This window comes from Opisthocomus hoazin, chromosome 11, assembly GCF_030867145.1.
Source record: "Opisthocomus hoazin isolate bOpiHoa1 chromosome 11, bOpiHoa1.hap1, whole genome shotgun sequence".
Taxonomy (NCBI): Eukaryota; Metazoa; Chordata; class Aves; order Opisthocomiformes; family Opisthocomidae; genus Opisthocomus; species Opisthocomus hoazin.
In genome coordinates this window covers 16534109-16547497 of record NC_134424.1, presented here as the reverse complement: position 1 = coordinate 16547497, position 13389 = coordinate 16534109, and the positions used below count along the sequence as shown (strand labels likewise).

The window sequence follows — 13389 nt, the reverse complement described above, 5'->3', positions numbered from 1 at the left end:
TTCCTTCAGTATCCTAGTAATCTCAGAGGGTGAACAGTCCTAGTGGTTAATGAAAGGAACAGCAGTAAATATATTGGAACCTCTTTGGTATTTGTTTTGCTGTGCCTGAGTCACATGCAGGGAGGCAGACTCACGGAATCACAGAATCCAGCTCTCTTAGAGCCTCATAGCTTTTAAGAGTTCTAAGAACAAGCCCGCTGTTCAGTTTTGGTACTGGTTTAATCACTGATTATGGAGGTGATCATAGACTTAATCCAATGTAGCTTGCTAGTGTAAGAACAGATGTCTGTGACACCTCATTTCCAAAAATTATGGAAATAAACTGCAAATACAGCTGTTACTTCAGAGCAGGGGGAGCAATACCTATGTGTTCTTAATGCCATGCAACAAACATTTTCAGTTAAGAGAGCTCTTCTTGGGGATTAGGACCCGTTCTGTAAGAGAAGCAGCATTCAAGAAGAGAAGACGTAGACATGTTTGGAGGGAACATGCAAGGAAACTGGTTTGTCTCCACTTAGTCACACATTGAAATAAAGACTCCAGACACAGTCACCTCTAGAATTTGTCCTTCTCAGATTCCCCTAGCCACTCAGAATTGTAAATTCCCTACTTTGAGATTATTTTACTATTCTGAACAGTCCCATGTTGAGAGAACTGCCCACTGAGTGTGGCAGGGAGTAAACAATTTTAAGTAATAATTTTCTGGTTTTAAACAGTCCTGCAAGAGACAAGCAGGTTTGTTAGCAGTTTTGATTTAAGATATCTGTAAACTTTAAACTTGCCTGTTCACATTTATTATTATAGCGCTGTGGCCAAAAAGTCAAGTCACTTGTTAGTAGAATTCCATTTCTAGAAATGGATGACCTAAGGGTTGCATATTGCCCTAATTAAAAACAAACAGTTGGCACATTATAGGAGCTATCAAACAAATAATGTTTAACATAAGTTTGTCAGGGAGAAATGGCCACAGACGGTTCACAGCTCTGATGTGAACAGGTATCCCAGACCAGGAACACACTGGATGTGCATATATTTTATTATCATGATATATGTCCTTGTGGGCTTACTGCTTTTTTGGGGCAAATGCATTCTGATTTACCAAAGCTCAGGCATATTGAGGGGTAGCAATGCTGTGATCTTTCAGAAAGCTATTGGGACCCACTGCCTTTATAGGGAAGAAGGAAATTGTCCTGGATTCTTGCAGTACATGGGAAATGAAACACACCTGTTTCCTTCAGCAAGTTATCCCTTATCTTTTACAGCTTCCCTAGCAAAGCAGTTCCTCTGCCAGTCTTGGGTGAAGCCCAGTGGCGACCGAGAGAAGGGCAGCCAGTTCAACAGTGCGCTGCACACTGTGCTCTGGTAAGGCACAAGCCATTTTTCCAAGCACTCCGAGATGCTCTTTTTCTAATAATTACTGTTCCTGCAGAGAAATGACCCCCCTCAATAATAAACCCACAGAATCACAGAATCACAGAATAGTAGGGGTTGGAAGGGACCTCTGTGGGTCATCTAGTCCAACCCCCCCGCCGAAGCAGGGTCACCTACAGCAGGCTGCACAGGACCTTGTCCAGGCGGGTCTTGAATATCTCCAGAGAAGGAGACTCCACAACCTCCCTGGGCAGCCTGTTCCAGTGCTCCGTCACCCTCAGAGAGAAGAAGTTCCTCCTCATGTTCAGACGGAACTTCCTGTGCCTCAGTTTGTGCCCATTACCCCTTGTCCTGTCACTGGGCACCACTGAAAAGAGCTTGGCCCCATCCTCCTGACACCCACCCTTCAGATATTTGTAGGCATTTATAAGGTCCCCTCGCACCCTTCTCTTCTTCAGGCTGAACAAGCCCAGTTCCCTCAACCTCTCCTCGTAGTGGAGATGTTCCAGTCCCCTCACCATCCTTGTAGCCCTCCGCTGGACTCTCTCCAGTAGCTCTTCATCCTTCTTGAACTGGGGAGCCCAGAACTGGACAGAGTACTCCAGATGAGGCCTCACCAGGGTAGTGTAGAGGGGAAGGAGAACCTCCCTCGTCCTGCTGGCCACACTCTTCTTGATGCACCCCAGGATCCCATTGGCCTTCTTGGCAGCCAGGGCACACTGCTGGCTCATAGTTAACCTGTCGTCCACCAGGACACCCAGGTCCCTCTCCGCAGAGCTGCTCTCCAGCAGGTCCACCCCAAGCCTGTACTGGTGCATGAGGTTGTTCCTCCCCAGGTGCAGGACCCTGCACTTGCCCTTGTTGAACCTCATCAGGTTCCTCTCTGCCCAGCACTCCAGCCTATCCAGGTCACGCTGAATGGCAGCACAGCCTTCTGGTGTATCTACCACACCTCCCAGTTTGGTGTCGTCAGCAAACTTGCTGAGGGTACATTCTAACTCTTCATCCAGGTCGTTGATGAAGAAGTTAAACAAGACTGGGCCCAGTACTGACCCCTGAGGGACACCACTTGTCACCAGCCTCCAACTAGACTCAGCGCCGCTGATGACAACCCTCTGAGTTCTGCCATTCAGCCAGTTCTCTATCCACTTCACCGACCACTCGTCCAGCCCACACTTCCTCAGCTTCCCCAGGAGGATATCATGGGAGACTGTGTCGAAAGCCTTGCTGAAGTCAAGGTAGATAACATCCACAGCTCTCCCTTCGTCTACCCAGCCAGTCATGTCATCGTAGAAAGCTATCAGATTGGTCAGGCATGATTTCCCCTTGGTGAATCCATGCTGACTACTCCTGATAACCTTCTTTTCTTCCACTTGCTTGATGATGGCCTCCAGGATAAGCTGCTCCATCACCTTTCCCGGGATGGAGGTGAGGCTGACCGGCCTGTAGTTCCCTGGGTCCTCCTTCTTGCCCTTTTTGAAGATTGGAGTGACATTGGCCTTTCTCCAGTCCTCGGGCACCTCTCCAGTCCTCCAGGACCTCTCAAAGATGATGGAGAGTGGCTCAGCAATGACATCCGCCAGCTCCCTCAGCACTCGTGGGTGCATTCCATCGGGGCCCATAGATTTGTGGACATCCAGATCGCTTAAGCGATCCCTCACACAGTCCTCCTCGACCAAGGGAAAGTCGTCCTCTCTGTAGGCTTCTTCTCTTACCTCCCGGGCCTGGGATTCCTGAGGGCCAGTCTTAGCACTGAAGACTGAAGCAAAGAAGGCATTCAGTAGCTCTGCCTTCTCCGCATCCTCCGTCACCAGGACACCCGCCTCATTCAGCAGCGGCCCCACGTTGTCCCTAGCCTTCCTTTTGCTGCTGATGTAGTTGAAGAAGCCCTTCTTGTTGTTTTTGACATCCCTGTTTTTGACAACCCTCATATTTACACAGTTTAGTCTAAAGCACTGTTTCTATAGCATTGGAAGACCGTGAGTGACAGGAAGAATTCTGTTGGCCATTGGCTATAGAAGCATGTTTGGACCTCAAGTTTGCTAGACTACAGCTTGTCAGTATACATCAACACATCTATACATGTGTACATGCATAGATACACATACAAGTGTGGATCTGGACCAAAGTGCCTGGTTTTGTTTTCTCTAAACTGAAAGCAAACTGGCTCTCACTAAAGTCCAGGAGAGCAGGACTGAGTATTAGGTGCCTCCCTCAGCACTTGTGGGTGCATCCCGTGAGGGCCTGTTGACTTACGTATGTCCAGTTTTCTTAGCTGTTCCCTAATATGATCCTCTTCCATGATGTCTTCCTTGCTCCAGACTTCCCCTGCTCCCTGAGGCATGGGATTTCTGAAGGCCGGTTTTGGTAGTAAAGACTAAGGTGATGAAGGCATTCGACCCCTTAACATGTACCTCAGCCTTTTCCATGTCCTGTGTCACCAGGGCCCTGCCCCGTTCAGCAGTGGACAACCACATTTTCCCTAGTCTTCCTTTTGCTACTTCGGTACTCAGAGAAGCTCTTCTTATTGCCCTCAACACCCCTTGTCAGATTCAACAGATTCAAATCCAGGAGGGCTTTGGCTTTCCTAACCACATCTCTGCACGCTTGGACAGTGTGTCTATATTCCTCCCAAGTTACCTGTCTCTGCTGCCACCTTCTGTATAATCCTTTTTCTGTGTTTGAGTTTTGCCAGGAGCCCCTTGTTCTTATGTGCAGGCCTCCCAGCACTTTTGTTTGACTTTCTGCTCTTTGAGATGGACTGTTCTTGAGCTTGGAGGAAGTGATCCTTGAATATCAGCCAGCTTTTATGGACCCCTCTTCCCTCTAGGCTCCTACCTCATGGCAAGAAGATCCATGAAGAGGCCAAAGTCTGCCCTCCTTAAGTCCAGGGTTATGATCTTCTGTTTGTCCCGCTCCCTGCACTCAGGATCCTGAACTCTGCCATCCCATAGTCAATGTAGCCAAGACTGCCTTTGACCTTCCTGTCCCCAGAGTCCTTCCTTGTTTTTAAGTGTGAGGTCCAGCAAAGCACCCTTCCTCATCAGTTCCTCTGTCACTTGTGTCAGGAAGTTGTCATCGATGCTCTCCAGGAACCTCCTGGATTGCTTATGCCCTGCTTTGTTGTCCTTCCAGCAGGTATCATGGTGGTTAGTCCCCGGTAAGGACCAGGGCCTGCAAACGTGTGGCTACTTTTAGCTGTCTGTAGAAGGCTTTGTTTACTTCTTGTTCCTGATCCAGGTGGCCTATAGCAAACATCCACTACAATGTCACCCGTATTGGTTGGCTGTTTCATCCTTTCTCCATAAGCTCTAGTTGGCTCATCACCCATCCTCAGGCAAAGCTCCACCCGTTCTCTCACATAAAGGGCAACTCCGTCTCCTCCTCTCCTGGGCCTGCCCTTCCTAAATACAAGAATGAGGAAGTATTAAATCCAGGTTTCTGTCAGATCATGGTAGCTTCTAACGATATTACTGTGACAGGTCTAAGTATTGCTTTGGATTTCCTGCATGTGAGTGCCTTTGGCCTAAGAATGAGCTTGACAATTTTAGGCCACATGTTGCAGCTAGGGAAGTGTTCAAAAACTTGCTGTGTTATTCTGCATAATATTTACTGATGAACTAAGCTGGTTTGGGATTTAGTGTCTACCTGGAGCACACAGATAACATCCTGAAAGCTATAGAAGAAATCTCCAGTGTTGGTGTTCCTGAGCTGATCAACTCTGCCAAAGATGGATGTTCTTCTACTTATCCTACACTAAGCAGGTATTTAGATCAATAGAAACTTTGAATTTCATGAGATGCATAATGGCAATTTCTGCTTTTTATTATTTTCTTATTTTGTCGTCTATTATGGTTTCATGTTAGTATTGCTGTGGGCTACTCCAGGCATTTGTACACATTTTTTTGGCAATATGCAACAGGTTAGTACACGGTTAGCTGTATGTCAAGGAGGAATGGCCTTGTGCATTAACACAATAAGGAATTTATTATTTGTGAGCCATTTTAATTGGAGAATGAACTGCTGTCTGTTGTTAGGTATGTTGCCTCTTTCTGTGCTACTGCAGTGGTATAAAGCACTTGAAGTAGTCAGTCTCAGAGGCCTGGGGCGGCTGCAGGCAATCCTGGCTGGTATGCAGTGTGCAAAAGCACAGTCGGGGTGTTTCTACTCCTACCGCAGGAATTTGGAAGCATGGTTTACGAGGCATGGCCAAAGTTCCTGCACTTTGGAACCACCAAATTCATCTTATGCTGAGAGCTACAGACCTTTTACTGTGCACCCCCAGAGCTGGAAAGAAGTGGGTGGTGTCTATGTGTGGTTCACAGTGGTAGTGACTTCCCAGGATTCTCCATCTGTCCGGGCCATGGGGCTGGGCTAGACACACTTAGGAGTCTTGGGGTCAATCTCCTGTGATTTCCTATTGAGAAGGATGCCCAGCTGGGTAACCTTCAAGTTTCCCACGTTGTTCTGGGGACAAGAAGCCTACCTAGATGCTCAGAGCTGGATTTTAGTTTTACTTTCACTTTCTCCACAGGCAGACTTTCCCAGTTTTCTTCAGAGTAATGATGGCTCAGCTAGAGAGTTCAGTGAAAAGCATCCCAGCTGGGAAACCAGCAGACTCCAGTGAGGTAGGAAAATAAATGCACTGGACTCTTTGAGGGGAAAAGACATAAGTTAAACTGTACAGTACAATAAAAATGCATAAATGGGAAAGGAATCTACCTCTGAACTTTGTCTAGGAAATGCAGTCAGACAGCCTCATTCATCAGCCAAAATGGATATATAGGGTAATATATAAGTAGCATCATTTTTTTCCTGGCTTGTACCAAGTCAAAAATCCGGTAAATCCAGCATAAGCTATAACCAGAAAAGAGGTATTAATCAGCAAGGAGGTGTGTTAACTCTTGGCATTTTAAGCCATGTGGGCATTGATCAGGCTGGAAGTGCCATTAAGTGGTTTTGCTGTGGTAAATCTGCCAGTGGTGAAGCTTTGTTCCTCTGTCCTCAACAACAGTGCTTTGGGTACAGCAAACGCTGAGAGCATCCAGCAAGGTGAGAGGAAATACACCACCTTGGGTTATTGTCCCCTTGCATCCTGCTAGGTGCAGCTGGAGAAACTGCTGCAGTGGAACATTGCTGTGCGGAATTTCCATATCCTTGTTAACTTGGTCAAGGTGAGGTTCTGATTGTTTTTCTGGCTTTACCATCAGATTCCTAGCAAAGCCCAGTGTACCCAGGTTCATGAGCACAAGGGAAAAATGTGAAGTATGGCTGACTAGTGGAACAACCTGCAGGTGGTAAATAAAGCCAGTTATAATGTGTGCAAGGGCTTCCATTTAACTTTCACTTCGATATTACTTAATTTTTACAGCCTGCACGTCTTATTAACATAGTTCTCACACAAATAATAAGCCTGCACAAAGACAGGATGATGTAAGTAAGTGCAGAAAAAGGACTGAACGAACACCCCAATTCCCTAGTACAGTGTTCTGTGTCTGACAGACACCACTGCCAGCTGTGGAAGAGGCAGATGATACAAAACCCTTCAGGTAGATCTGGAATAACATCTGACAGAAGGAAACGTTCTTCTGATGTACTCAGCTGAAGGCAGGCCAATACTCTGAACAGGAGGCTCGGATTCCTGTCTGTAACCTGCGTTCAGTGTTTAACTGATAGCCCTCAGCTTCACTTGCTCTTATGGTAACATACGATCTTCCTTTGAGCCTGCTGACAATTCATGTCATTCTGTGGTGTGCCATCTGCAAAAGGTGGACCTTAGATCACCAAACAGCCATCCTGCAAGTGCTTCTGCCCGACAGCCACTACATTTCATGCACTTTTGTCGTGTTCCCTGTTGAAACTTGAGAATGGATGCCACCTTAGAACAGGTTTCACACTTAAATGCAGGGTATGTAATGAAGGGCTATTTTTAATTGGCTGCTGTGCTTACAGTGTTCAGTGTTTCCTTTTAGACCTGACTACTGATCTGCCTCTCTCCTTGCCCCCCCCCCCCTTGCCCAAGTAGGTATTTGACAGCAGGCCTGTACTCGGCATCTGCCTGAAGGTAAGAAAGAATTCAAATTAACAGAAGAGAGCATTTTAAGTACTAGCTTTCTTGAATCACTGCCTCCAGTGGAGTAGAGGTTTCCAAATTCTCTGGAAGAAGCAGATACTGTTTCTTACACCTTTAACTGCCTTCCACTAATCCTCATTGTATGGCTTGACCACAACAAACTTACTGCAACTGGCATTACTAACTTTAGACCCTTCTACCTCTCTCCTTTCCTTGTGGTACTCCAAGTGAGAGGAGACATCACAGCAGTCAGGTCTCCCCTGGAGCCCAGAAAGATCATGTGTCCCTCCACAACTCCCTTTTCTGGCTAGGACTCATAGATATATATATATATATATATATATATATAGTGATTCTAACGTTTTGTGTTTAGTTCAGTTTTATTCCCAGTTTGCTAGAGAATAAAACCAGGGTTGTGTACAATGATGAGACCTTGACCTTCTAGCTCTCTTTGCAGTGATTGAAGTGGGATCCTTTACTGATCCTGTATATTCCAGTACAGCCTTCACATGAATGTAGTCTTTTACGAAGTGAAAACAGTCTCTGGGGTAGCTTGAAAGAATGTATCGTTATCTTGGCTGTCTTTGTGATGTTCTTCAAAAAGGAATTTAAATTTGCCTTCTGATATATTTATCATTCTGTTATAGTACGGCCGTCTCTTTGTAGAAGCATTTCTGAAGCTTGCCATGCCTCTCCTGGACTACAGCTTTAAAAAGCACAGGGTAAGTCTTTTGGAGACAGAATTGTCTGGAACCAGGTGGGAAGCATGACTGATGCTTGCTAGGGGGAGACTGCTGTCTCTGGTCACATGTTGGCATGACACTTTTGACACTTCATGACGAATGTGTCTGATGTCTCCAGCTGTGCTCCTCCCTGTTTACTTGCCCGTCCAGTGCTCTCTCAGCAAACAGATCACTGTTTCCCATGGCTTCACTGTTGGCAAAGTGAGCCCTTTCAACCTCCATCTTCTTCAGAATTTATTACCCAAAAGGTGTTGCTCACAGAGTAGGAAGCTCACGTGAACCGTCAGGTTGGTGAGGGCTTGTGGTCCAGATGGACAATGACATCGATGTCTTTGCAATAATTCTGGGAGCTTTGAGCAGGCCAACATGCATGAGTGCAGATGGGCAGGCCAACCTTGCTGCCCTACCTGACAAGCAAGAACAGTTCACTTATTCCTCCTGCTTTGTTGCAGGGCAGTCCAGCTTTGCCAGTGAGACTCATTCTTCGGCTTGGTCATCACAACTTGTCACTCTAATAGATAACTCCTTTCTGTTGCAAATGTGAGGTCGGTTCTTACAGATGTTTGAGGGAATGATGTTATCAAACAGGTATCTGTTCAGTGCCACTGGGCAATAGAAAGTGCCACGTAATTTGCTGAACAGAGAGGACTGATATCCAGAGTTTGTGCTGGATGCGTTTCAAATACCACAGTCTAGCAGTATGTTTTATACTTTTCCACTGGTTCACCTATTTCAGAAGGTTGTACTCAAGGCAAGATGTGACCAGTTTGTCTTGATTTTAATTTGATTTAATTAATAATTCTATTAATTGCCCCACTTTCACTGATATGCGTTCATTCCAAACTCTGATTCAAAATCCATTTCAGTTCAAAGTGCTTGGCCTTATGACATGTGGTCGTACTTCTGTTAGCAGTTACTTGACTTACATGCGCAGTGCAAGTCTCCTATGGCTTCATCCCGTTCATCTGATGCATACGTGCATCGTATCTCTGTCCCATAACCCTATGAAAGGATTGCTAGGACTGATACTGTTTCATTATTCTTGTTTCCCTTACGGAAAAATCCTTTGAGAATGATTTGCTGGCCTGCTTATTGCAGGATGATGTGCAGAGTTTGCTGAAAACCTTGCAGCTGAGTACCAGACAACTTCATCACATGTGTGGCCATTCCAAGGTAAGATAAGTTCTAACTGCAGCACAAACTCCTGTCCCAACACCTTGCATAAAGTATAGATGCCAGATTGATAACACGGGAGGGAAGCTCTTACAAAGATCAACAGCCATGCGAGCCAGAAGAATCAGCAACAGGAGGCGGATGAGTGGAGAACAAGGAGAGGGTTAGCGCCCTGCTTACAGTGTGGAGAGCCAGAGCTTTTCGCAGGAGAAAATCACGTGGGAGAAGGCAGTTAGGAAGAACTTCCTGCATGCTGCTTTGTTCCTGTTAGACACTGAAGAGGCTCAAGAACATGTCTGAGAAGGGAGCTTTGCCAAAGTAGTTGGAAGGGAGAAAGCATGGCTCCCCAACCTAGATTTGCTACCGATTTAGCCCAGAGCTGGCATCAAGAGCATAAAAGTCTAGCTGGAGATCAGAACATGCCATTGCAGCTACCGACACAGGGGAGAACTGGAAGCTGGCACAAACCCTGGAGAAGCTAAAAAGTCCTTCTCATGTTTGAAAGTGAAATCCTTGTGCCTGCTTTAAAGTCCCAGTTCACCTTGTGAACAGGATGACGACATTGCGGCTTGCGATGTCTTGTTTGTCTCTGCACTTAACTAGCATTTTCAAGTGCTGTGTCCCAAGGTCCCTCTTAGCCTACAACTGCAGTTGGTGCACACCTGTGTTTTACCATGGCTCTTGTGTCTGTTGCAATCTGATTAGGTCTCTGTGCTAATATGTTTTTGCAAGAATGAGAAGGCAGCAGCTGAATCTAGGCAAATAAATGTATGCAAGGAATGCTCCATATCTGTATCAGCTTCACCTATAAATTCCTGACTGTTTGCCATTTATTCTTCCACACCAAGCCTCCTTCTGTTTGCATATCTAATGCAGACCTAAGGACTGTTTCTGGAGACAGATTTTTGCAGATGCCATGGTACTTTGAGTCTCCAAACTGCCTGCAGACAGCTGGGCTGGTTCCAAGATGCAGCGAACACTGACTGCTGATCGTGTCGCTATCGAGGTTTTCCCTGATTTGGTTCTGATTAGTGCTGCTGATTGCTAGGCCCTGCCTGTTTCACGGGCTAGAGAACAGACTGCTGCTGGTGCTCAGTTCCCATTGCCCGTTGGCAGAACATGAAGCGAAGCAGCGTCCCCTCCCTCTTGAAGCAGCTTCAAGAGGTGTGTTGAACTCTTGCAGTTCTGCAGTACAGAACAGTACTCTGTTCTGTACTGCAGATCCAAGCCTAGCAGGAAGAGGTGCTGAATCTCACGCAATACCTGGCATAGCTGCCCTTCCTCAGCTGTTTTTTCGCTTGCAGCAACTCCATCTGTTCCTTCCTGTCCTAGTTCTCCAAAAGCCAGGGCTTCTTTGGTCTGGACAAGCTGGCTTTGGAGTTTACAATGTGCACACATTCCATGTAGCTAGTGTAAAGGAATTGCATCGGACACTGAGCAAGAAAAGATTGTCATTGCAGTGGCTTATTCAACACCTTTCTCATTTTTTCTTCTTTGTGCTTGGGAATTCAGCAGTTTCCTGACATGAAACTCCTTGCAGCACTAGTTTGCAGCTTGTGGCTAGCAGCCACCCTTCCTCAGGAGGTAGTTTTGCAGTCTGGCCACTTGTAGCATTGCTTTTTGCTTTGGACTGGAACAGTGTTACTGTCCATTGCTGACTTCCATAGGTAACCCTGCTACTTCACTGACACTAACTTGTCGGTGAGGCAGACTTACCCAGACGTTACCAACTGCACACACCACCGGCACCAGCAGCAGTGCGGCTTCCCGACGTCTGTGTGCGAGCAAGCTGTCCCTGCCACGAGCAAGATGGCAGCAGTGGGAGATCTGTGCATGAAGAGCTGTGTGTTGTTCTTGGAGGGCAAAGCAAGTGACACCAGCCTGTTGCTGATCTGATGGAGCAAAGGAAAAGCAGATTCTCAAAATGATTTCCCAAGGGTCAGCAGAATTCATCTGACTTGCATAGAAGAGTTACTAGCCTCTCTCTAAGGTTTACAAGAAAAGCTGAGGCTCCTTCTATTTTTATCCACAGTGGATATGGCTGTTTGGATTATTGCAAGGCATCATTTTGCTGCCTTAGACAAAGTGTTCTGAGTTTTATTTTTTTTAACAAAAGCCATAAAAGAATTTGGCCAAGAAATGATGTGATCTGGGCAAGCTTTGTGGGGATCGTGCCCCATCCCTCCCACCTGTGTAACCAATGGCTTTTCAAATAGCCAGAGTACTTGGACAAGAATGAATTGTAGTCACGTTGTGCTTTTTCACACTTAGATTCGCCAGGACATTGGACTGACCAACCACGTGCCTTTGCTGAAGAAGTCACTGGAACAATTTGTGTACCGTGTGAAGGCGATGCTGGCCTTCAACCACTGCCAGGAGGCCTTCTGGGTGGGCATCCTGAAAAATCGGGATCTTCAGGTGAGAATCGCTGTCCTGCCTGGGGCGATTAAAAACCGGGAAAGCGCAACGCTCCTCTTGCCCAGACAACTGTAACTGCCCTTGTGCGCGGGTGGAGCTCAAAGGCCGAATCCGAAGTCACTGTGCTATAGTCCTGCCCAGCGCAGCGGCAAGAAGTGGTTTATTTCAGGATTAAGGGGCTGCTTCTCGCGCTGAAGTGGTCAGGTCCTGCTGTTTGTAGTGAATGGGTGCGGGGATCCTTCCTCTGCTGGCTGGCGAAAGCTACGCGCAGCGAAGGGAACAGGTAAAGGCCACTCGGCACCTCTTCACACGCTCGTGCGTGGCTTGGGCGGAAGCCAGCCCTGGCCGTTTTGTTCACCTCTCACTTTAGAAGCAGGAGGGCTAAAATAAAACCTGCTTTTCGCTCAGAAGCTTCTTGGTTAGGATGGTACCAAAGCGCTGCGTTTTCCCCTGCCACCCTAGCGCGCTTCGGCTGCTTCGCATATGCTCAGCACAGGTCTCTGCTGTCCCACCTAGGGAGAAGAAATTTTGTCTCAGGCCTCTGAAGTGCGGGACTCGGAGGAGCCGGACTCGGAGGAGCCGGACTCGGCCGGCAGCGCGGCGGAGGTACGGCCCCTCGGGCGGGCGGCGCGGGCGCGGGGGCAGCTGCGGCTCTGACGGCGCCGTTCCCCGCAGGAGCCGAGCGGCAGCGGAGCGGACGGCAGCGACGAGCCCGGCCCCGAGCCTTCCCCGCGGCCCTGAGGCGGCGACGGCGGCGGGCGGGGCCTGGGGCGGCGGCGGCTCCGCCCGGCGGGGGCGGGGGGGGGAACTGCGCAGGCGCGGTGCGCGCCGCGGCGGGGGCGGCCATGTCGGTGCAGGAGGATCCGGTGCAGCGGGAGATCCACCAGGACTGGGCCAACCGGGAGTACATCGAGGTGATCACCAGCTCCATCAAGAAGATCGCAGACTTCCTCAACTCCTTCGGTGAGGGCGCGGCGGGGGCGGGGAGGGGGCGGCGGGCCGGGCGGGGCGGGCGCCGCGGGGCCTGACTGCCGCCTCCCCGCAGACATGTCCTGCCGCTCCCGCCTGGCCACCCTCAACGAGAAGCTGACGGCGCTCGAGCGCAGGATCGAGTACATCGAGGCCCGGGTGAGCGCCGAGCCGGGCCGGGCAGGGGCGGGCTGGGCCCTGGCGCCTCCGCTGAGGCCTTTCTGCTCTCTTCCCCGCAGGTCACCAAGGGCGAGACGCTGACGTAGGCCCGGGACGGCCCCGGTGCCCCCCCCCCCCCCCCCCGCCGGAGCACCGCCGCCCCGCTCGGGGCCCGCCGCCGCCTCTGCTTGTGTTGCCAATAAACCGCTGTGCTCCTGCCCTGCCTGCTCTCTGCCTGCCTGCTGCCTGGGGCTGGGCCACAGGCTGCCCGGTCCTCCTGCCACCTTGGATGCTCGGAGCCTGCCCTTCCGCCTGGCTGCCCCGCGGGGGTCAGGCCGCCTTCCTCCTCGCACGGCGGGGCTGTGACGGGAGGGGACGTGTGCCGGGGGCTGCGGGCTGGGCTGCTGGCAGCTCGGGGAGGCACCCAACCGGCGTGGCTCAGCCTTCGAGGTGCCTCGTGCTCCTGCTGGGGTGACGGCGGGA

The 13389-nt window shown here is 49.2% G+C and overlaps 2 protein-coding genes across 2 annotated transcripts in view; both read left to right on the top strand.

The window, feature by feature from the left end:
* Positions 1-12541, top strand: part of FANCD2 (FA complementation group D2) — a 51640-nt gene extending 39099 nt beyond the window's left edge. The window contains exons 35-44 of the mRNA XM_075433147.1: positions 1263-1362; positions 5013-5135; positions 5906-5999; positions 6474-6545; positions 7397-7435; positions 8092-8166; positions 9286-9360; positions 11632-11778; positions 12295-12384; positions 12454-12541. Of these exons, the coding sequence (XP_075289262.1) occupies positions 1263-1362; positions 5013-5135; positions 5906-5999; positions 6474-6545; positions 7397-7435; positions 8092-8166; positions 9286-9360; positions 11632-11778; positions 12295-12384; positions 12454-12519 (881 nt within the window). The 3' untranslated portion in view covers positions 12520-12541. The remainder of the gene's footprint in view (positions 1-1262; positions 1363-5012; positions 5136-5905; positions 6000-6473; positions 6546-7396; positions 7436-8091; positions 8167-9285; positions 9361-11631; positions 11779-12294; positions 12385-12453) is intronic.
* A 37-nt stretch (positions 12542-12578) lies between these two features.
* On the top strand, positions 12579-13129 carry BRK1 (BRICK1 subunit of SCAR/WAVE actin nucleating complex). The gene is made up of 3 exons (XM_075433146.1): positions 12579-12741; positions 12824-12906; positions 12987-13129. The coding sequence occupies exons 1-3, from the start codon at positions 12624-12626 to the stop codon at positions 13011-13013; spliced, it is 228 nt and encodes a 75-aa protein (XP_075289261.1). The 5' UTR covers positions 12579-12623; the 3' UTR covers positions 13014-13129.
* Positions 13130-13389: the final 260 nt, after the last annotated feature.